We start from the raw sequence: 23,705 nt of genomic DNA on the forward strand, positions 1-23,705 counted from the left end.
AAAATGTACTCTTTATTTATAACAATGGCCAAATAATTTCATTTGGGTGTAACGGCACCACCAATTATGATCCAAGTAAAAATTTGAGATACACGTATTGCAATTTTAATCAGCTAATTTGTTTTCCATCTTGGTCCTACTTCTCTCACCCCCTGTTTTTGTACGCTTCCCAGCACACTCAGTCCACTCCCCCTCCCTCCCCTGCCCCCAACCCACCCTCTCCTGGCTCTCCCACCTGGTGGAGCACACTGTGCTCCTAGAATGATGCAAAGTCATTTTCTCCTAATGCAGGCAGGGATTAGAAGATGAATTTGTAAAAGAGTCAGCCACAGATCAAATAACACAATTATATCTGAAGGGCTAGAAGTGAGGGAGGCTGTTTAGGAAAACAAGAAGTCTCTGTACTAAGAATTTTTTGTCAGATCCCCAGTTTGTGGGAGTTAAAAAGGAGCTCGAACTGGGGTCCAACAGGAAACCTGATAAGGGACAGAGGGCTGAGGCAGGGGTTGTCTGCCCAAGGGCCTGGAGCCCACCTGGGCCCTCGTTTTTACTGGCTCAGGGGTCTTCTGGAAGGGGGACAGGGTATTTGGAATAGACGGAAAGGGTTCAGGAAAGTTAACGCTGTTTAAATGCAGACAATGCACTCAATTGTGCCTCTACTTCCCCTCCCCCATGGTGATGTTAAGCCCTTTTATTTATTGATCCATTTATTTTTCTTAGGGAGACAAACTATTTAACCAGAAAAAAAAGCAATGATTTCAGAACTATTGAATCCTGTTATATGCTCATTGTGGCCGTGAGCCCATCCCCAGGGAGGCACCAAGAACTCCGATGCACAGAGTGCTGATCGTACTCTAACTTCTCATGTTTAAAAATCACAAGTTAATCTGCTACTCTGTTTTGGCTTCTTTGTGTACTTCTTTCCTCTAAAAGAGCAGACGTTGGAGATTGACTGTGTTTACCATCAAGTTAAATTTTAAGCCAGCAGGAGAAATGTCCTGCACGGCTCGTTGGATAACCATGTGAAAGTACATGTAGTGCTTTTAGTTTTTCCCACAATGACTCTTTTATGCCAGTGGACTGAGGGGTAGGTGGTATAGGAACATTCAATACACCTGGCCAGAGTGTCACATAAGGGACAGAGTCAGTGGCATAATCTATAAGAATATGTATTTTAAAAAACCCTACTAAGGTTTTCCCAAACTGTTACCAAACATCGAATTCTGTTCAAGGGATGATTTAAAAAATGGCATGAATGATTATATGTGTGTGTGTGTGTGTATATATATATACACGTGCATATGTATGTGTATATTATACATGTGTATGTGCATGTGCATGAATGTGTCTGTATGTGTGTGTGTGGTTTTAACCAGCAGGTATTTTTTTTAATTTCGACCCCACAGTAAGAACCATATTTTGCTCCATATATAGATATATACAGTGCATACATAGAGTCATACCGTGCATACGTAGATATAAAGTACTGAAATAAAAGTTGCATAAAAACAGCAGTAAGCACTGCGAAGTTTCCCATTCTATTCTATTGCCTTTTTTTAAAATACTAATTGTTGCCCCTTAAATTGATTTGACTACCAATCAATGGGTTCCAACCCCACATGTGAAATGTGCTGTCTAAGCTAGTGACTGTCACTTATCACCCTGCCCCCTCCCTATACTGCTAGAGCTGGAGTGGGCCACAGAAGGCATGTTCAAGCTCTGCAATGAAAGGCCTTGAGTGAAGAGACTGCTAGGACCCGCACAAGTCAGAAGCCCTCTGCAGCACCCCTCCTACAGGGTCATTGGCCATCCACTCCCACTCCCCACAGGAAGGACGCCCACTCCCCTTGGAGCTGACCCAGTCTTCTTGCCTAGACTCCCTGTCACTTGAGGGATAGTTGAGGAAATGTAGAGTGTTCAAGATGGAGAGAAGGCTCAGGGAGAAAAGAACACTGCCTCCGGATCTCCAAAGGGCAGTCATGGGGAAAGGGGAATTAGATGTGCTCAGTCGTAGAATTATGACTGGTGGGTGGAGAGGCAGCTTTTGGCTGAGGAGGAAGAGTACTCTAGCAGAGTTCTTACCTAAGTGCCAGATAAAATTCAGTTTGTCTGTGTCCCTCCTAAAATACGCTAGTTCAGAATTTATCCCCCTCCACTCCCCAATCTTGAGATGGGTGTGGAGTAGAGTGTAGCTGTCACCTCCTGGAATTTGGGCACCGGACTTCTCTTAATGCAGCAGGAGTCATAGCAGTGGCCATCCTAATGGCTCCTATGGAGCTTGTGGGCAGCCAGGACTTTTTCTTGTGCTGGATCAGGCTTCCCCCATTTACTTACATATATTTATATATATGTTTTAACTATAGTGTTTTATCTATATTCCTGGTACTTGGTATCTTATTAAGTTCCAGTTTTCTAGCTGCCCAAAAGTAAATTGAAGAAAATTTAACTCTCATGTGTCAAAGAAGTAAAGAAATGTTATTTGTTGTTGTTTGTTTTTTAAGGGTCTAGGCAGGGAGACATTCATTGGTTTTTTCTGGAACTGAGGTCACGGATAGGCTACACTCTATGAGTGGTCATTACATTTCTGAAGTAAGGTGTGCCAGGCATCTCTTCTAACCAACTTTCCTTTATTCTAATTGTTAAATAAATGTCTTCTTACTTTATTGTGAGCCTCCACAACTGCTGTTTCTGATAAATTTAGATCACTCTGAACAGTTAGCATTTCGTTCACTGGCAATCTCAAATTAAATTAGCCTTTTAGAGATTCCTAGGAGGGTCCAATCCCACCATTCTGATTTCTTTGGGTATGATGTCGCCAGGTTGAGTCAGAAACTTTGCTGAATGCACAACCATGCAGCATTTGGTGAATGTAAACTCCAGATTCAGGTTCTCATTTATATCCCTAGGAAGACACACTGATTAGCTGGGCTCATCAGGGAAAGCCCAGATTTACCACCGGATTATCTAAAACTGTCACCCTTCTCTTCTTTCTCTCAGTAGCATTGTAGGAGGAGAGAACACTTAATTCTGGTTGAATGTCAGGTTGCATAAACATAGAAACAAGCTAGAAAGAAGTGATTATGTTCTCCCATTTGGAAAAGATACAGATTCCAATGCCAAATAGGTGTGAATCAGCAAACGTATGTTAACACTGTCTCTCGATGTGGTGTGTGCCACCCATTTTGGGGAGTTGATCATTATAATCAAAGTAATAATATGAGCATTAGGAAATAGATCCTAAGCATTTTAGTCACTGAATGTGTAAGACATTTGTGGCACAATCAGATTTTTTCATAGCAAAAAAATGTCCAAAAATAGGACATGGCTCACCCCCATGTAACTTATCTGAGCTTCAATTTCCTCATCTGTAAAATGGGGACAGTTGGTACCTCCCTCACAGGACTGAGTGGGGGTGAAATGAGGTGCTTTGTTAGAAAGTAGCATGCACACTGCCCAGACTGCAAATAGGAGATATAGAAATACCATTTGAAGCAGACTTGTCTCAAAAAGTCAGCATCTTTGCCCTTTAATGTTTGCTTTTGAAAGCAGGAGGAGAGGGATTTGTTTAAATTGTCAGAATTATCCTTTTCCTGCCCCTGAACACTTCTACAGTGTCTGTGCTATATTTCAAGAAGTTTCTCTTTGGTTGTCTTGGCCATATACTGGAATGTCTATCCCATTTAAATCTGGGTTTTAAAGAAAGGTGGGTGCAAATGGCCATATGTCATGTGTATGCCACGTCCCTAAATATAAATCTCTCTGGGGGACCTCCTCTGTCGATGGCCTTCTCTTCTCCTCTCCCAGGAATTAGAGGAGAGACTTACAGGCTAAGGGGCGTGTGACCACCTGCCGAGCTCTGCCCACAAAACGAGTCCCAGGTTTTGAAGTCAGATCTGCTGGCAGCTCACAGCTGACAGCTCAGAAGTCAGCTCAGAGGTCCTGGCGGCCTTTTGGGTTGACTGATATTTATGCTTTTTATTGTGTACCCACAGTTCCTGGGACATGGGGAAACAACCCAGCTGGGTGTTTGTACCCCAGCCAAGGAGATGTCTCCGCAGACCCTCCTCCGCTTGGCAGCTTTGCACCGAGGGAACGTGGGCGAGTGAATGCCGGCTCGGTGTTCAGAACAGGCCCCATCAGGGTGCGGGGGCTGCTTGTGCAGAACACATGGGGGTTCCTGGTGCTGTCTACTCCTTGAGTTAGAGCGAGAAGGCCGGGGCTGAGGGGAGGGTTGGGGACCAGACCCGCCATCCCCATGACAGCACGTGCTGGGCTGAAACTGGCTGGAAACTGCCCCCGCCATTTAGAACAGAAGCAGCAACACGAGCCACTGTCCCAGAATGGGCAGCTCAGAAATGTGCAAAGTCGACCCTGGTACATGAAAAAAAAATGCTTTTTATATATATATTTAAATTTTCAAAAGTACAGGTCTTACCCTTGACTCATCCAAGTTTGTTGTTGTTTGTTTGTGCTTATTTCAGTTTGAGTGTGCATTAACGAAAACAATTGTCTCATAGGCATTTGTATTTCTTACAACTGAAGATGGATATTTGTGAAGGAAGGTAATGAGAATTTTGCATTTTTCTTTCCTGTCAGTTGCCAGACTAAGCAAAATGTCCAGTTTTAATCTAATAAGCATGCATTTCTGGTTACAATATTAAATCTACAAAGAATGGATGGTGAGAGCCACATCCTGTACGACATTAGCCTTTAGATGGCTGTTTTTAGCTGGGTCTTGGTTAAGAGGCTATGGATTGATGAACTTTATTTCAAGTTATTTCAGTTTTATTAGAAAGGTTATCTTTCTGGTAAAGACCTGAGAAATTTTAAGGGGAATGGGGGACCTAGACTGTAACATGGGTTCATTCAGGAAGGCAGCTCAGGCCTAATTTAGGTCCGCTTCCACACCCCTCAGTACCCACGCTGATTCATCTTCTCTCGGGCAAGCTTTTTGCTCAAAAACGTGAGCATCTGCCTGTGATTCAGCCCTTCTGGTGTGTCTGGGCCATCTCAGTGGCTGAATAGAATCTGAGCAGAGCCAGGAAGGGAGAAGAAAATCAAAATCATTGGTCCCTGAGCTACCGCTTTCAATCCATTTTTTCTTGACTTATGGAAGACACTGCCCCAGATGTCTCTCATGCCCCCTCTTTCCTCCCACCAGTTTATCTCCATATGGGGAGGAGGGTTGGAGACCTCCAGTGTGATGCCCCAGGGGGCATGTGCAATCTGGTTGGGAAAATGAGACAGGCCTGTGAAGAGCTTAGGAAATAATCAGGACCAATATGGACAGGGAGACAACAGCTGTCATAAGATTTTAGAATAAGGAGATGCCAGTGTGGGTGGGAATATTTGGAAAAGTTGGTGTGATGAGCCAGAACCGGGGTTGGTAGAGAGGAGGTGAGGACTGAGTTGGATTTCCCTGGGCAGAGAGAAGATACCCCCCAAACCCCCCAACCCTTGCAGTCCCAATTGGAAACCACATGCTAAGGGCTCGTGGCCATGTGGACTCAAGGGAAATAAAGGAGAGGGTTCTTCGGTCAAACCTAGACATGCGTCGTGTATCCTGCAGACAGAGAAGAGCAGTCAGAAGTTTTTAAGCAGGAGAGAGATGCTAAAAACAGCATCTACAAAGATACCTTTAGTGTCAGTGTATAGAGGGAAGACGGGAGGGAGGGATGGCCCTTGAGGAAGCTGTTGCCAGAGGTTTGAGGGCCTGGCAGTAAAGATGCAGGGGAGGTGGACAGCTAGAAACAAGAGACATCTTGAAGAAAGGATTGACAGATCTGATTGACTGCTTAGCAGTCAACAGAATTATAGAATTTTTGTAATTTAGCTCATCCTTTCACTCAAGGTAGGGAATGAATCCCTTCTCCAGCACAACCAACAGGGCTTTGGACCCTCTGCTTGCTCACCTCCTGTGATGGGGAGCTCACTCTTTGATGAGGCAGCCTTATTCCAGTTTTGGATAACTCTGGGTCCAGACTGCCCTCTGCAGTGAGAGAAATTTATTCTCTCTCTGCTACCATTAATTTGTTTTTTTCCACAAATTTCTGCAAGCACCTGTTGTGACACAGTTACTGTGCCAGTCAAAGAAAGCGTGGTGCCTGCCCTCAGGGAGCTTTCAGTATAGCTCTCCAAATACTGGAAATTGGTTGCCTTTGTTTTTTCTTCTCCATTTTCCTGTATGAATCAGTAGAGATCTTTTAAAGGCATGGCTGACTCAGATCTGTGGCACTCTTCATCAGGTCTGCGGGTGGTCCTCCACCACCTCCCTGAGGAGAGGGTCCCCCACTTTCTAACACGTCTCAGGTAGGTGTCAGGTAGCACCTGGCCATGGGTCGCCTGCCAGGCTCAGTGGAGTATAGTTAGCATTTCTTCTGGATTGTTGCTGGTATCCAGTACCCAGTGCATTAGTTCCTTCCTGTCCCTCATTCCTTGGAGGTGATCTAGTCCAAGCCCCCGACTTGACAGCCCAGAGAGAGAGAGAAAGGGGTCTGTCTGGGAACCCATAGCCTGTTAGCGGCCCAGGAGGGAGTGACATGCTGGCTTTGAGTCTTCTTCAGGGTCCCCACCTTCCAACTTTATTCTCAACACCATTCCGTTGGAAGTTTCTTCTTTCTGACCTCCTCACAGAGTTGTTCTTTCCAGCTAGGCTGAACCCCTCAGCCTCTCTCCTAAGTCATTCCCCAAATCGTATACCCCTGCTCTTCGTCTAGCAAGGACACTAGCTTAGATTTAATTGGAGTCCATTGGGGTAGGAGAGCAAATGGCTGGTACTCATCAAGTTTCTGCAGGCTCCCCCATGGACCCCGTGGGTCCCCCATAGAACCAGTGGTTAGTAAGTATCCCCAGGACGCAGCTGTAGACTTGGAGAGATCATGTCAAAGTTTTTAGGAGGAAGTCAGAGTTACTTGAGGAAAGATGGGGCCCTTGTTGCTGTCACATGCAGCTTCAGGACCAGCACACAGAGCGGCAGGTGAAGGGGAGCCCCTGGCTGGCCACCCTGCTTAGTCAGAGGGTGGGGTGACTCACATCTTGGGAGCTTCCTGGACGGCCGTGGGTGGCTGGGAAGAAAGCTTTGAGAACCTTTGTGCCTCCCTCTGTTAGCTGCTAACAATGTCTTTATCGGACCCCTCCCCCACTCTGCAGCCCCTTACTCCTGCTGCTGCTTATCAGCCCTCTCCCACTGCCTTCCTCCTCCGAGCATCTGCTCCAGGTCCTTGGCGGAGCTCCTGGGCAGCCACGTAATGGGTGGCCGAATGGAGAAAAGAGAGCAATCAGGAGGATCCAAGACATGACTAAGCCAGAGGTTGGGTCACTGGCAGAAATGGGACATTTGGGAGGGCGGTGAGTTTACAAGGAAAGGAGAAAAAGTCCAGCCTCAAAACTCTGTGGATTTCTAGTGGATGTCAGGAAATCAGAGAGGTAGACAGACCATGTAATCTATAAATCTGAAACTTCAGGAGGGTAAATACTTGTAGGAATCTCAAGTAATTGCATCTGTGAGTTTTAAAATTCAGAATACTTTTCTTTCTACTTTCCCCTTCTAAGAGTACGTCACCCTTAAGTGAACAGTCCTATAAAAAGTCTCACGTCTTTACTAGAAAGATATAAAGGTTAGCCATTGAGCTACGTATAATTATCTCATTTTTCTTGTTGATTTGAGCCTGGCCTTTCTTGACCAGCTGAAACTCTGGCCCACCTTAGACTTTAGCTTCACAATATTTGTGATTATGTGCCCTGTTTTAAATGTGAAAAAGTTTTCTTTTTTCTTCTCAAAAATCTTTAACGAGTTACATTGATCTTTACTATTTGAGATTGATTGGTATGATAACATTACCTTTGTTATAGTTCATGGATTTTTTAATGATTAATCCTAGAGAAGAAAGATACACGTTACCAATGACCCATGAGTGTTTCAGGCTATTGTTGGTTCTTGTGACTTTCCTGTGTGTTTTTCTCTCACAGGTTAACCTGCCCACTTAACTCGGCAGTGGTTCTGGCATCCTACGCCGTTCAATGTAAGTCTTGAAGGGAGTGTCTCATGGACGGACAGATCATTCCGACCTATGTATTAAGAAAGTCGCCGTCTCTCTCCTGTTTGATCAGATCCCTTCCCCTCTTCCCGAGGAATCCTGTCAGGCAGCATGTCTTTGGCTGTCCACATAGTCCCATTTGTACCCCAATTTACACTCTCCTCCAGTTGGGAGCCTGATGGATTAAGGGTGGTTAAGGGAAAGGGTGAGTGAGCTGTGGTGGGTTTTCTCCCAGAGGAGCCCGTAAGATAGCAGATGCCGACTGCAGATTACATTTTCCGGTGCCTTTGGTCATGTTACTGCTGCTGAGAGCGTGAGGATTTATTTTTAGAATTTCAGTATAGCTGATGGGTTATATATCGGTCCATAGCAGCACTGTCCAACAGAGACATAATGTGAGCCACTTATGTAATTTTAAACTTTCTAGTAGCCACATTAAAAAGTAAAAAGAAACAGGTACCATTAATTTTTTTAACCATTAATTTTGACATATTTTATTTGACACCATATATCCGACTATTATTCTACCATTGCAATCAATATAAACAAGTTTTTTGCATTCTTTTGTTCATGCCACATCTTTGAAAACCAGTCTGGATTTTGCACTTACAGCACATCTCAGTTTGGACTAGCCACATTTCAAGTGCTCAATAGCCACATGTGGCTGGTGGCTGCCATATTGGATGGAATTTTCAATTAAGGCCACATTAACCTGGAGTAAGGCTGCATTCATTCAATCAGCAAAAGTTTATTGAGCAAATATTTTGTGTCACACCCTGTGGTAGATGCTGGGTGTACCAAATGAAAAGGGTACATAGCTGGATGGAAGGTGAAGTATCTCTTTATATTTAGTTGGCTGTGCGATGTCAGTGGTGAACATCAGCACATTCTCGTGTCTCTGTAGAAGCTCAAGATTTACAAGGCCCTTCTACCCTCCCTTAAGCCCCCAACCATTTTGGTCTGTTACCCTCTTAACTGACTGCTTAATGGGGAATTAAGGGAACAAGGCAGTCAGGTCACAGCACAGGTGCTGGCTGAACTACTCACCCCACAGTGGGCCCGGGGTGGGGCACCATAGAAAGAGAGGGCAAACAGCCAGCAATCCCACTCCTAGGCATTGCCCCAAAGGGTTGAAAGCAGGGGCTCGGACAGATATCTCTACACCAGTGTTCATAACAGCATTATTCGTGAGAACCAAAAGATGGAAGTAACCCAAGTGTCCATCAGCAGATGAATGGATAAGCAAAATGTGGTATGTCTATACAATGAAATATTATTCAGCCATAAAACGGAATGACGTTATGTTCTGATACATGTGACAACATGGATGATACTTGAAGACGTCATGTTGAGTGAAATAAGCTAGACACAAAAGGGCAGATATAGTATGAGCTCACTTATATGAAGTGACGAAAATATGAAAATTCATGGAGACAGAAAGTAGATTAAAAGTCACCAGGGGAGAAGGGCAAAGAGGAATGGGATGTTAATGTTTAATGGATACAGGGTTTCTGTTTTTTGAGGTGATGGAAAAGTTTTGGTAATGGATGGTGGTGATGACAGCACATTTTGAATGTAATTAACACCACTGAATTGTATGCCTGAAAATAGTTACAATGGGAAACGTTATGTTTTTCATATGTTACCATAATAAAAAATGCGAGGGGCGAGGGTGTTGCTAACCAAGGACTCCTGATGTGAGCTTAAGTCTGCCTACCCCCCTAGTAGCAAAGAACAGAAGTCAGAGAGGCGAGGAGCCAGGTGGCAGGGACTTCAGCTCATCTCCCCAGCTGCATGGAACCAGGAGGTGGAGGGGAGAGGATGTCAGCAATGGCTGTAGGACTTGTGACATACAGTGACCCTGCCCACTAGTAAGACAAGGCCCAGCGTTAGTCTCCTGTCTAACCTGCATCTCCTTATCCTTTATGGGAAACTTGGAAGTGGTTGTACAGTAACGGGACTGGGTGAATTTGAAAGTCACCCTCTCCCTACAGTACGTGTGGAACAGCCCAGCCATGTTGCCCATATGGGAAATGGCAAGGTCACCAGACAGCTTGTAATCTTGCTGCTCTCTAGACCTTGGGGACTTTGTCTCTTATGCTCTGATCAGCTAAGGAAACTGAGCTTTGCCACATCTCAGAGCAAGTTTGATGTTTAAGTTTGAGAGGCAGGAATGCTGGAAGTGACATAGTTTTAGACACAATCAGACTCAGTTTAAATTTTGGATTCTTCAGTTGCCCCTTGCATGAGTCCATGCCTATCACATCACCTCCCTGAATCTCAGTTTTCTCATCTGTACAATGGAGGTGACATGGTGACTGTGACAACTCATGGTGTGGTTATCTGGTTCAAATTAAATAATGCATGTGGAAGTGATCTATAATTAAAAACTCTCCATGGTTGGACCATCACTGTTAACTGGGCCAGCTAGAGCACACGTTGCAGTCTTATTACTTGTCTTGTGGCTCTTCTACCCACCTGACCTTGAACTTCTCCAGGCCTCAGTTTCTTCATCCATTAAGTGGAAATATAGTATCTACTTCATAGGGTTGTAGTGAAGATGAAATGAGTTCATATACATTAAGCAATTAGAGTAGGCCTGGCTCGGGAACTTGTTAAGTCTTGCTTTGCTTTCATGCCTGCCCAGAAGAAGGTTGTATAAAGATCTTTCAGTTGTAAACAATAAACTATTTAGAGTCAACTTGAAGAACCAAATAAAAAATCCTTATTCCTAGCTTCAGTAGTCAGTTTCCCCTCTGCAAAGGACCGATAGAACTTGGCTAAAGAAAATTAATCAGCATCTAAAAAGTGCAAGCCGTCTTCCATGGAAATCATAGCATGGCAGTCATGCTAATAAAATCATGGGTTGTCATTGGAAATATATATTTAGTCCATAAATGTTCTTGCACCTCTGCCACGGGCAGGTGCTGCAGCAGCCTTGGGCACACAGATAGGTAAAGCTGGGCTGTCTCTAGAGCAGGTGCAGGGGTGCAGGTGCAGGCCAGGTGAGGCCAGCACTGAGGATGTGCCTTTGCTGCAAGTCTATCCTGCTTGGAGGGGTCCAGGGATGTTGTCCAGAAAAGCCTCTTAGGGATGATGTCTCTTAAGAAGTAGTCAGAGTTGGATGAATAAAGGGCTTTCCCAACAGAACACAGCTTGATAACTTGAGATGCCACATATATGGGTAACTGGGATATATTCTTTCTTTGCTACAAAACATAAAATATTAGCCAGAAGAATGTGTGGAAATGAAAAAAAAAGATATCCCCCCACAAGCACTACTTTTCTTTCTGCTATAAGCAGCTTTTGCATGTGTCAGCTTCCCTACCAATAGGAAAACTGTAAGTCAGGGAGTTTGGGGTACATGGGGTAGATAGTAGACAAATTTATAGATGCTTGGGTCAGAGTCTCAGCTCCAAATTCTCAGCTGAGCAACAGTGAGCAAGTCTCTTCCTGGAGTCTCGATTCCCATATCAGTTTAACAGGGATGAAAGCAATGCCTGTCCCTGGGTGATAATGAGCATCAAGTGGGATGATGTAATTGAGGACAGTGTGGAAATCACCCTTTGCTTTTGCAAATGTTTGTGTGACTGGTTTGACTTTGTTTCCCCCTAGTGGTTAGCACAGGGCATTGCACAGAGTAACCACTTAAGGCTCTTAACGTGATTAAAGGCTCTTAAACCTCCCCTAGAAGGGGTTCGTTGGTCAGGTGTTAAGTTCAAAACATTTGTCAGAGACTTGCCTACTCAGTTGACCTCGCTGCTCATGTTTGCAAAATGGCACAGGGGTTGGGGCTCATTAGCGAATATGATGGATAACCAAATCAAGATCCAGAAGGATCTCCATGAGCTGATGAACCAATGGAGTAAAACTTAATAGGACGCTGCCTTGAGGCTCAGGGAGCCCCTTGCAGCGTGTGGTTGTCCTCTGGGGACGTGACCACTGCCGTCAGCTGATGGCCGCGGCAGCACTGCAGGCCCCTTGCTGGCAGGCAGGCTGGTGCCGTGGAGGAGCACTAGCTGGCACAGATCATCTGGGTTCTGGTCTTGACCCTGCTAAAAAATGGCCCTTTTGCAGAGTCAGTCCCATCTCCTCTCTGGACCTCAGCTTCTTCCCCTTTCAAAGGAGGAGTTTGGACTAGGCGATTCTAAGACTTTCATGAGTTTTCCTTGTTGGGGACCCTGTGTCAGAGCATCTGGGTTATTTCCTGTCAGTGCTCCATACACAAACTCCCTCTGCTCTTACACTCACCTCACACGGCCACATCTGGCTGGCCTTACCGGCCTGTGGATTGACCCCGACCAAGCTGCATAGATCCCTGGGCCTTCTGTCCTTCCAAGTGATGGAACTGCAGGATACATCTGAACTTCTTAGTAGCCTCCGGGCAGGTCAGTTCGGAGCAGGTCCTGGGCCCTGAAGGTGAGTCTGATCTGCTCCCTGCCCTCAGGGAACCATGTCCGGAGGAGATGGATCCCTTCACTACTGCCTGGATCTCAAAGGCAGCCCTTGGGTGATGGCAACTGAGGGCGTACAAAGCCAGGTGCATGTAGAAAAAGGAGGGACCCTTGCATATGACCTTTCAACTTTGCAGCACATTTCACATGAGCAGCCTCCTGGTGCACCCGCTTTCCTTCTGGGATTGGCCGCAAGGTGTCCCTGCAGCTTTCCCCATGCCTTATCCTCCTAATAGAGAAGCAGTCATTGGGTTTAGAAATCTTGCACGTTGAATCGGTGCCTTGGAACAATAGTGCGAGTCCTTGGAAGCCTCCTGGCATTGAAGCTAGCTAGCTGCCCAAAGAATTCATTTAAAATCTTTAGAAAGTGGAGGATCTAAGTTGGCGGCATAGAGAGGAGTGGAAGCTAAGTAGTCCCCCTGGAACAACTAAAAAAAACGAGAAACAACCAGTAAATAATCTGGAATAACTGCAGGGGGACAGACTTGACTGTCCACTCATCATACACCAACCTGAATTGGGAGGAATGCCCGAGATCACAGCATAAAATCTGTAAGTAAAAACTGCGGATCCAAGTCGTGAGACCCCCTCCCCCATAGCCCAAGCTACAAAGCCTCGTGGTGCCAGAGAGAAGCTTTCTCCCAGCAAGCGAATATAGCTCAGCTGAGCTCCAACTGGGGTTTTAATTAACGAGTGTGAACTGCTCACTATGACGTACAAATCCCCAACAAGTAGACAGAGGCTTTGGGTGACGACTGACCTTGGAGAGCCAGAGGGTCGCCTCGGACTAGCTCTGTTCCTTTATCGACTCAGTGGAGAAAGCCTCAGCCATTTTCAGTTCCAAGTTCTGTGACCCGACAAGGGTATAGCACAGGCAGAGAAAGACCACTGAAATGCTAATGACCTCCTCCTAGGGCGTCTATCTTCTCTAAGAGGAAAGGGGTGGGGCCCAGCTCTACTACCTGCCTTTCATTCAGAACTTACACCAGTGAAGAATTATAGGCTAATCTTTGCATCAGGCAGAGAGCGCCCCTGCATGGCCTGGCAGCCCGGGGCTTCCCTTGAGGGACGACGCGCACTAGTGACATAGCACAGCCTTCCCTCAGCAGAGGTCCTGGAAGACCACAGCTGAGAAGGGGGGCCTGCTCGGAAAACCCAGGGACGCTGTATCAGTTCCGGTGGTTTGTGGGTCAGCGACAGAGAAAATCTGGGGCAAACCTGAAATGAAGGCTTAGACTCTTGCAACAGCCTTGAATCTCCGGGAACACCTGGGAGGTTTAAATATTAAAGCTGCCCTGCCTCCCTGACCACCCTGACACACGCCCCACGTTCAGGGCGGACACGTCCAACAACAAACCCAAACTGAGTTCACCAACTGAACCCCACAAAAATCATCTCCCCACACACCACAGAGACAGAGTTGGGGACAACTGACTTGAGGGGTATAGGTGACTCGCAGACGCCATTTGCTGGTTAGTTGGAGAAAGTGTACGCCACCAACTTGTATTTCTGAAAAATTAGATTGGTATTTTTTTTACAACTTGAGAGAACCCTATCAAGCAAAGCAAATGCCAAGAGGCCAAAAACAACAGAAAATCTTAATACATATGATAAAACCAGACGATATGGAGAACCTGATCCCAAACACCCAAATCAAAATAACAGAAGAGACACAGTACTTGGCACAATTAATCAAACAATCACAATAGAGGAATGAAAACATGGCACAGGATATAAAAGACATGAAGAAGACCATGGTAACAGAATTCTGTGTATGGGGTTTGTATTGTTTTTGCAACTCAGCGGCCACCATAGAGGCGAGAAGGCAGTGGCAGGACATATTTAAAATTCTGAGAGAGAAAAATTTCCAACCAAGAATACTTTATCCAGCAAAACTCTCCTTCAAATTTGAGGGAGAGCTTAAATTTTTCACAGACAAACAAATGCTGAGAGAATTTGCCAGTAAAAGACCTGCCCTACTTCAGATACTAAAGGAAGCCCTACTGACAGAGAAACAAAGAAAGGAGAAAGAGATACAGAGAATTTTAATAGACATATATAGAACCTTACATCCCGAATCACCAGGACACTCATTTTTCTTTAGTGATCATGGATCTTTCTCCAGAATGGACCATATGCTGGGACATAAAGCAAGCCTCAATAAATTAAAAACAAACAAACAAACAAAAAAACAATAAAAACAATTAAACATATTCAAAGCACAATCTCTGACAACAATGGAATACAAATAGAATTCAATAATTTTTGAACTGTAACTCCACTATTTACTTCCTACATGATACAAAATACACAAACTCTAAGGACAAATCAGTGGTTTTGAACTCAATGTAAAATATGTAATTTTTGACAAGAACTATATAAAGGTGGGGGAATGGAGGAGTATAGGTACATAGTTTATGTGTCCTATTGAAATTAAGTTGGTATCAAAGAAAAACAAGATTGTTGTGGATTTAAAAGTTTAATTTTAAGCCCCACAGTAAATATAAAAGAAATTATCAGCGAATATGACCATAGAGATGAAAAGTAGAGTATGGGTTAAGAGAAATGGGGGAAGGGGCAATGGGAAGTTAAGAAATGAGTGTAGGGTTGCTGTTTGAGGTGTAGGGAAATTTCTAGTAATAGATGGTGGGAAGGTGATAGCATTACAACATTCTAAATGTGATTAATCCCACTAATGGAAGGCCAGGGAGGGGGTGGAATGGGAAGATTTAGGCTGTATATATGTTTCCACAATTGAGGAAAAAAAAAAAAAAGACAGTCTAAATAGATGATAATTGAATGCCAAGGATGACCCTGGATGGGATCTGAGGATGGAGGATAGGAGGCTCAAAGGGATACAGTTGAGACATAAGGAAAAGAAAATATAGAATGTAAGCTTTGTATCATTGTTGAATCTCTTGTATTTCTTAGCTGCGCTTAATGGGATTGCATAAAAGAATGTTCTTGTTCATGAGAATTGTATATGTGAATTATAGTGTTTGTTCATGGATGTGTGCAGCTAGCTCTCATGTTCAGAAGACAGAGCAATAGATGATGGATGATAGATAGGGAGGGAGAGAGGGAGGGACGGAAGGAGGGAGGGAAAGAAATAGCGGTGTGACAACATGTTAAAGTTAGTGGATCGGGGTATCAGGGGAGGGGGGTCAGGGAATGCTGGAGTTCTGTGTATGGGGTTTGTATTGTTTTTGCAACTGTTCCTATAACTTTGAATTTATTTCAAAATAAAATGTAAAAAAAAAAATGTATAGGGCTCCTATTTGGAATTATGGAAATGTTTTAGTAATAAATGGTAGTGATGGTAGCATAACATTATGAAAGCAATTAGCAACACTGAAATATGTATCTGAATACAATTAAAAGGGAAAATATTAGATTGTATATATGGCAACAGAATACATTAAAAAAAAAAATCCATGGAACTACAGTGCACAAATAGTGAACCCTAAGTTAAACTATGGACTTTAATTAATAGTACAATTATAAAAATGTGCTACATGAATTGTAACAAACGTTCCACACCAATGCAGGGTGTTGTTGGTGGGGAGGTTTATGGGGAGCCTGTGTTTTTTTTGCATGATTGTTTCGTAAACCCACAACTTCTCTAAAAAGGCAAAAACAAGTAAATAAAGAATATATGCTGCTAGAGGGAAAAAAAAAAATCTTTAGAAAGAGCAAGGTTAATATTTTAGAGAGAAAGATGAATTGAAGCTTTTTGTTTTATGAGTCTTAAGAAAATGAAATACTAGATTAATTGCCCGTCAAAGCTAGAGTTCCTCTTCCTTACCCTGTCTTTATACAGATGGAAAAACTAGGTCTTAGAGAAAGGAAGCAGACAAGCCTCATCCTTGGCATCTCACCCAGGGTCTTTTTTCTCTGTTTCCTTGACAGTCCGGGCTCCCAAATGGTTTGAGTCCTCAGGGAAGCCACATGTACCTCTGTTCAGGTTGTGCACTGTGCCATGTTCAGGAGTGCCCTCCATATCTTAGACATCAGTGATTCACATCCATAGAGGGCAGGGGAGGGTCTTGGGGAGATGCCACTGGCCAGGAGCTGGCCAGGGAGTCCCTCTATCAAGCTGCAAGCCATTTACCCAGTGGCTGCAGCTCCCCAACATGATTCCCCCAACAGCCCCCACATCTGTCTTATCTTCTGACTCCCCTGAGAATACTTCCTTTTCCTTGAGAACTCAGCCACCAGCTTTACCAGGCCCCTGACTCTTCAGCACCCGTGGTCTCTGATCACATCCTGGTCCCCTTTCTTCCACACACACCCAAATCCCAGGTGGTGGTCTGGAGGTAGATAGTGGTCAGATGGGCATGGCCTCCCTTCTGCCTACAGCCTTTTTGTAAAGCAGTTTGGTCCAGTGCCATGAGAACCTTGGGGTGCTACAGAGAGAGCCTGCACAGCAGCTGGCATGCAAGGTGGGAGTTTTCCAGGTGGTTCTTTTCTTTTTTTTAAATCCGGGGATGCGTGCACAGCCAGTTGTGCTGACCATAGAGTCTGAACGAGGTGTAGGGTTGGAAGTAGGACCTAGCTTTGAACACGGTCTCCCCCTTTCCACCCTGTGTAGACTCAAGAACTAGGTTGGATCATGTGTGTGAAAGCCCATCTTGAAGGTTCAGATAATAAATGTGGAATCTGGAGCTGAGGAAGGGCTCCATTTCATGTGGTGGCAGAAATTAGTAGAAGAGAATCTTCAATTAATATTTTTCTTGTGATGTTACTAATGTTTGTAAGTACAGACCATATTGAAAATGCTAAACAAATTACAGTTTCTCCCCCATTCTGTCTTACTAGCTCATTTTGGAGACTATGATTCTTCCATACATCATTCAGGCTACCTTTCTGATTGTCAGTTTATACCAGATCAGAATGATGATTTTCTAACAAAGGTGGAATCCCTCCATGAGCAGCACAGGTGAGGGGCTCGGGGTGGCCTACTTTGGGAACTTGGTTTGGGTATTTTTAGACATCGCCTCACCTTTTGGTTGATGTGACTTCTTCCTTTTGCTCACGAACCCTCTTTGAAGATGTCGGGGGTTTTTGGGGCTTTGAACTGTTAGGACAGCAGATATATTTGGCATAGCTAGCATTTCTATAAAGAAAAGCAGAGTTTAGGGTTGATGGTTAGTTTCTAAAGGAAATACTTGTTTTGAAATCAGATGGCACCACAAATTGACCCTGCCAGGGAACCCTTATAGCAGTTCCCCACAGTTGGTAAAATGGGCTATTCCTTCAGGTATCGTTGGATAGACAGACAGACAGGCATAAAATGATGACAGGCTGAATGAATCCCAAGCCCTGCCTAGTTTCAGGGAAAACTGAGGAAACTGCCTCAATTCCAATCAGGTAGCACCTGTTTGCAGCAGCTGCCTCAGACCAAAAAATAAAAGCCTCGACTCCTGAAAAATATGCCTGGTTCTGGCCTCCTTTTCTCTTTCCTCATTTTACCCAAAGCTGCAGTAGCGGCTGTTCAGTCCAGGCTATGTCAGGGCCTCCCCCGCCCCGAGATGACCGGCTCTCAAGGGACCTCACGTTCCTTGGGAAGGCCGTAAACACACAAGCCAAACGACCAGTGTACCTTCTACCAAGGCGCTGCCAAACCGCTTTCCCAGAATTCCTCCCCTAGCAGAGGCCAGTGTCCTAAAATAGCACAAGGCCTGTGACATCTGGAGGTTTGAGTCCACTGCTGAAAGAATAGATAAGGGCAGAGAACTAATGAAGCAACTTGGAATCAGTGGGGTGGGAATTCTGAAAGGTGACAGTTTTCTATGACTTAGCATCAAGAGCCCGCTAAATGGGAAGTATTATTTAATAAAGAAATCAGAGGGCTGGTTGAAGTCAAATTCTGGACAGGAGGAAAAACCTGGTTTAGTAGAATTTAGGGTTAGATTGTTTTTTAAGATTAACAACATAAGGTATTTAATAACTGTAAAGGTGTTATCAAATTTCCTAGACTTGTATTATTTACAGAAGTTGAGGTTTAATTTCTTCTATTCGCTGAGTGAGCTCTGCATTTTCTCTCCTCTTCTGTAGTGGTCTAAAGCAATCAGAAGCGGAATCTTGCTATATCAACATAGCACGGACCCTTGAATTCTATGGAGTGGAACTGCACAGCGGTAGGGTATGTATCCTTGCCAAGTATTGGTTCAAACTTATTTTTTTATTTCAGTTTCTGAAAGCTTGAGAACTTACTTTGATGAAACCATTTATTTTCCAGCATCACAAACAAGACCCTTTCTAGAGATTTAGAACGTTTATGAAGTAATCTTGAGTTTTGCTGACTCAATTTATCCTGTTGCTTTTTTCCTGTGTACCTTTGTATTTGAAGGCCTTTTCCTTTTTAGAGGTCAGATGGACTAAAAACAAGTGATCTTTTTTTTCAACATTGTCTTCATGTTATGGTCAAAGAGGCAAAAAATATATATATATTTATATGCATAAATCCATTTTCCAAGTGACAGTTTAGTGAAGGAGGGAGCTGGGTTTTAACTAAAACCCCCTAAGTCCCCAAAGCTTGATACCACAAAGTTTATTTCTTAGTTCTTCAAAGTCTGTGGTGGGTCCTGACGTGATTCTCGGGCAGCCCTCGTCCCTGCCAAGTCTCAGCAGCCTAGACCACTTCCATCTCCAATGTCACCATCCTCACCCACGGCCTCCATGCTTGTGGCAAGGGAAGTGGAAGCTGGGGGTTGCACATGGCTCTTAAGTGCTTCTGCCTGGAAGAGACACCCATCCCTGCTGCTCACGGCCTGAGGGCCAGAACAAGTCACATGGCCCTACCTTCTAAGACAAGTGGGTCTGGGAAATGTGGGGTTGGGCATGGAAATTTAAGGAGCAGTAACTGTCATATGCGAAGACCACAGAACTGGAAGATCTGAGATCCAGGTCTCTGGCCCACCCTGACCATTCATTCACTTATTTCCTTGATATGCACTCAATTTCATGCCATTTGCTAATGTGTCCTTCTTCCCACTCACTTCATATTTCCCTATATTTTGATCACAAGTTCATGTTTAAATGCAACCCTGCTCTTCCTCATGCAAATTTGATTTTGCTTAAAGCAATGCAATTGCAGTTGGGTTCCCAATAATGAATACTCTGGACTTTCCGCTATATCAGCACTGTTTTCTTTGGCCAGTTTCTGTAACTCCCCATGTTCCTATCCCTGTTTATAAATGATTTGCCCCACTATCCCTTGAGAGGCCAAAGGTAATGGTGTTTTGTTATACATCTACCGCACACAAAGCCTCTTCTAGAAGATCCACGTGCCAAGCCTTATACTAAGTGCTTTCCTTATATTCTCTACCTTCAGCCTGATTAAAAAAAAAGAACCCTCTGAGGGTTTGATTGTACAAAAAGAAAAATGGAGACTGAGAACCCCAAAATAACGCAGCTAATAAGTGGCAGGCCTAAGCTTCACACTCACTGACTCAAACTTGCCCCTTCCTTATAATTACAAATATCTGATTGCATAAATAGGAATGTAAATGACTCAAGGGTAGGAACTGTTGTGTTTTAAATTTTTATTCACTTAAACCCACCTTGTTTTCAAAAGGATTTAAAGCAGCTTGGAGTCATTGTATCTTTCTTCTGTATCTTTAATGTCTGCGGCAATGCCTAGCACGTAGGCTCTTAATAAATGTGGACTGGGTTGGATTTACAAGCAATATTGATTTCTAAATTGGACTTAGAATTAAGCAGTTCTACATATCTAAATTTTCACCGTCACATTACTATAATAGGTAAATTGGAGTGTAGATTTGTATATTGTGGTGGGGGTTTGGAGCTTTATGATTTTACTGTGATTATCTAATACTAATTGCTGAAAATTTAAAGTTGAATATTCATTTAAGTGATTGTGTGGAAATGAATGGTCCTAATCTGGTAAATTCTCCAAACGATAGAATTCAGTTGCCGTCAAGCAGTGCGTGTTCTCTTTAAGAGAATTTGATGCTAAATACTTGGATCTTAAGTATCTGTTAAGTGGGAATTTTTGCCTGTTTTCAGTAACGTTTTCCCCTTTGAAGCTTATACATATTGCTATTTATAAAAGCGTGGGCGTTTTAAAGTTACCACAGGGCCTAAGCATGACTGCAAAGCACTGTGAATCTGAGAGCTTCCTCTTTACAGGATCTGCACAATTTAGATCTAACGATTGGAATTGCTTCCGCCGGCATTGCCGTGTACCGAAAATACATTTGCACAAGTTTCTATCCTTGGTAAGTGCAAACCAGTCCTAATTATTTTCTGAATCATGTTTTAAAAATATGCTGAACTAAAGAAATATTGCCTCCCATTTTAAACTTTTATTTCTAAAGAACTGGCTAGAGAGTTTCCCCGAGTGTTTATCTCTGACCTCTGGATTTAATCCAGATTCAGTGTTTGGGAAATTTACAGTGTGGTTTTCATCGGCATCTCCTCTCCCCCAGCCGCCCTGTAGTTAGGAGTACCCTGTGGAAACCCTCTGGATAAAATGACCCAAGGCAGGTGTATTAGTCAGGGTTCTCTGGGGAATCAGAATCAACAGGAGTTGTGTATTTATATATGTAGATATATTATGTAAGTATTATGAGATTTGTTTATAGGAATTGACCCACGTAACGGTGGTGATGGGCAAGTTCAAATTCTGTAAGAAGGTCTTCAGTGAATTCCCTAGGAGAAGCTGGCTGGCTGAAGTAGAGATGGAAATTCTGTCTTCTGACTGCTGAAATCATCACTTCTCCTTTTAAGGCCTTCAACTGATTGGATGAGATGTCTTTCATAATTGGAGGCAATTTCTCAGTTGATTATAGATCTAATCAGCCATGGGTTTAGTCAGCTTACTGATGATTTAAATCTATGACATATCCTCACAGTAGCAATCAACCCAGTCCATGCTTGACCAAACAATTAGAAACCATCACCTGGCCAAGTTGACACATGAACTTGACCATCACAGCAGGTCTGGGAGTTAAGGATTCCTTTCTGGGCAGTGCACCAGCCAGAATTCAGAGAAGAGCATCCTCTGGGGCAGGAAATGTATTTTCAGCTCTATTACTCAGTTATCAATTGGACTTTTGCCAATTGTCCAGCTCTGTATACTAAACACTAAGGGGACCCAAAAGACAATGTACAACAGGGTGCTTGCCTTGTAGTCTTCCAGGCCTGGTGGGAAGAAAGAACTCCATACCCCAACAGTGCAAGATGCAACCATCAGGTGTTACTTTTTGAGTTGAACTGATTGTTAAAGAGAAGTTGAACAGTGCCATTTTTATAAATAATGTAGTAGTGTTCAGAGTTGGAGTGGGGCTGATTTGCCAGGTGCGTTGAGGAGACAGAAGCAAAAGGACAGATACATAAAAGAATATGGAGTTTTATCAAAGCAGTGGCTGCAAGGAAGGGATCGGGGAAAAGGATAAGAGAAGATTTGGTGCCAGGTCATATGCTTCACAGGGTTTTGTCCTTGGGTCTAAATCTGCTCCATCAACTTGGCAATGTAGAACTTCATTAACTGGGACACAAAAAATATCCATCACTGCATTATTTATAACAACAAGAAGGAAAACTATGAACAAGTTAAAGTAAATAAAATTAGTCCAAGTCACTTTATTTGATTTTACCTTTTATTTATATGTATATATTTATACTTTTACTTTACTCAATTTTTCTCATTTTAATGTGAGATTGGTATTGTTATCCCTGTTCTCACAGAGGAAGAAACTGAGGCACAAAGAAGTTAAGTAAGATCTTACCCAGGGTCCCACAGTAATTGCTGTGGTTGAAATTCAAACCCAGCCAGTTTGACTCCAAAACTTGTACTTTGGTTTCACCATTAAAAATGACTTCCATGGGAAAATGCTTAATGGGACACACATTTGCTGACACTGATTTTTACATTAAGCTTACAGTATATATATTTCCCAAACACAAAAATTCTATTTCCAATAAAATTGCTGTAACCAAGGACTGGATCTTCTTTTCCCTCTCATTAAACCCCAGCTTGGCTCACATCAGTGCCCCCAGGTTTGGGGTGTAGCCGGGGCAGGTCCCTGGCCTGCCCAGACTGGGGTCAGGCTGAGCAGAGGGGCCGGGGGCGGGTCACAGGCCTCGTTTCCCTTCACCAGGCCTTTCTGGATGAGCCCCCCAACCCCAGATTCCATGGACCTGAAGCCACCTGGGCCCAGCTCTGCCTGGCTGAGCCTCCTAAGGCCCCACAGACTGGAGACTGGACTGTCTCATTTCTAGGACACTGTGAGTCCCGTGAGGACAGTTAGGAGAGAACTTGGAAACGCAATTAATTAGGAGAGGCAGGTTTGTAAATGGAAACTTTTTCAGCAGAGCCTGCAGGGACCTTACTATGCTCCAATCCTGTGCTGCCCAAAGTTGCCCTCACCTTTCAAAATCAAGTGGCTCCTGTGGAGGCCTGGCCCCAGCCTTTGGTGCAAAACTCATCGATTAGAGGGGAGCCAGGCAGTGATCCCGGGGTAATAAGTGCAGGGCTTAGGGGAAACGCCGGTGAAGGGCAGCCTTAGGAAGGGCCCTGGAGGTGAGCTCCAAACAGGGTCCGAGGACCGATGGCCACTTGGCCCAAGGGAATGAATTCTAGACGGAAGGAGCTGCTGTGGGTAGGTCCCCAGACAAGAGAGAACACAGCATCGTGAGTGCAGGGAAGGTCGGGAGTTGGGGGGCGGGGTGGTCAGACTGGGTGCGGGGAAGGCCAGAATGAGCTTGTGGTAGGTGTGGTAGGGGGCCTGGTATATAAAAAATGCTCAGCTAATGGTGGTGGTTACTCTGTTGGGATGCAAATGGTAGAGAGGCTTGGCACACAGCTGTTAAGGAATGGAGCTGGGATGCAACCCTGGGTCTGTCCGGCTGCTCTGTCTTTCCGCTGCCCCACACAGCTCTCAGCTGTCTTCCCCAGATACACTCCAGTTCACGCAAAGCTCCAGTGTCACAAAGACACTTAAGACAATGAGAACGTGTGGCCCATGTTTCATGCATTTTAAAAGCTACGCCATAATCCACTGGCCCTTATGTAATACTGAGCCTCATTTAGCTACTGGGTATCTGGCCAAGGTGATGGGGCCACCATCATTTCTACCCGGGAGTGAACTCTAGGAGGCCAAGAATCCCTGGTCATCATGGATAGAGGACATACCTCGAGAGACCACAGCTGCAGCCTGGCTGGAAACTGATGGGCTTTGCTTGTGTT

The 23,705-nt window shown here is 44.2% G+C and overlaps 1 protein-coding gene across 5 annotated transcripts in view; it reads left to right on the plus strand.

The window, feature by feature from the left end:
* Positions 1 to 23,705, plus strand: part of PTPN3 (protein tyrosine phosphatase non-receptor type 3) — a 127,337-nt gene that overhangs the window by 42,795 nt on the left and 60,837 nt on the right. For all 5 annotated transcript variants that reach the window (XM_037796965.1, XM_037796968.1, XM_037796967.1 and 2 more), the window contains 5 exons: positions 4,518 to 4,562; positions 7,969 to 8,021; positions 17,309 to 17,429; positions 18,548 to 18,635; positions 20,645 to 20,733. In XM_037796965.1, coding sequence (XP_037652893.1) covers positions 4,518 to 4,562; positions 7,969 to 8,021; positions 17,309 to 17,429; positions 18,548 to 18,635; positions 20,645 to 20,733 — 396 coding nt within the window. The remainder of the gene's footprint in view (positions 1 to 4,517; positions 4,563 to 7,968; positions 8,022 to 17,308; positions 17,430 to 18,547; positions 18,636 to 20,644; positions 20,734 to 23,705) is intronic.

Source organism: Choloepus didactylus, chromosome 10 (genome assembly GCF_015220235.1).
Source record: "Choloepus didactylus isolate mChoDid1 chromosome 10, mChoDid1.pri, whole genome shotgun sequence".
Classification (NCBI taxonomy): domain Eukaryota; kingdom Metazoa; phylum Chordata; class Mammalia; order Pilosa; family Megalonychidae; genus Choloepus; species Choloepus didactylus.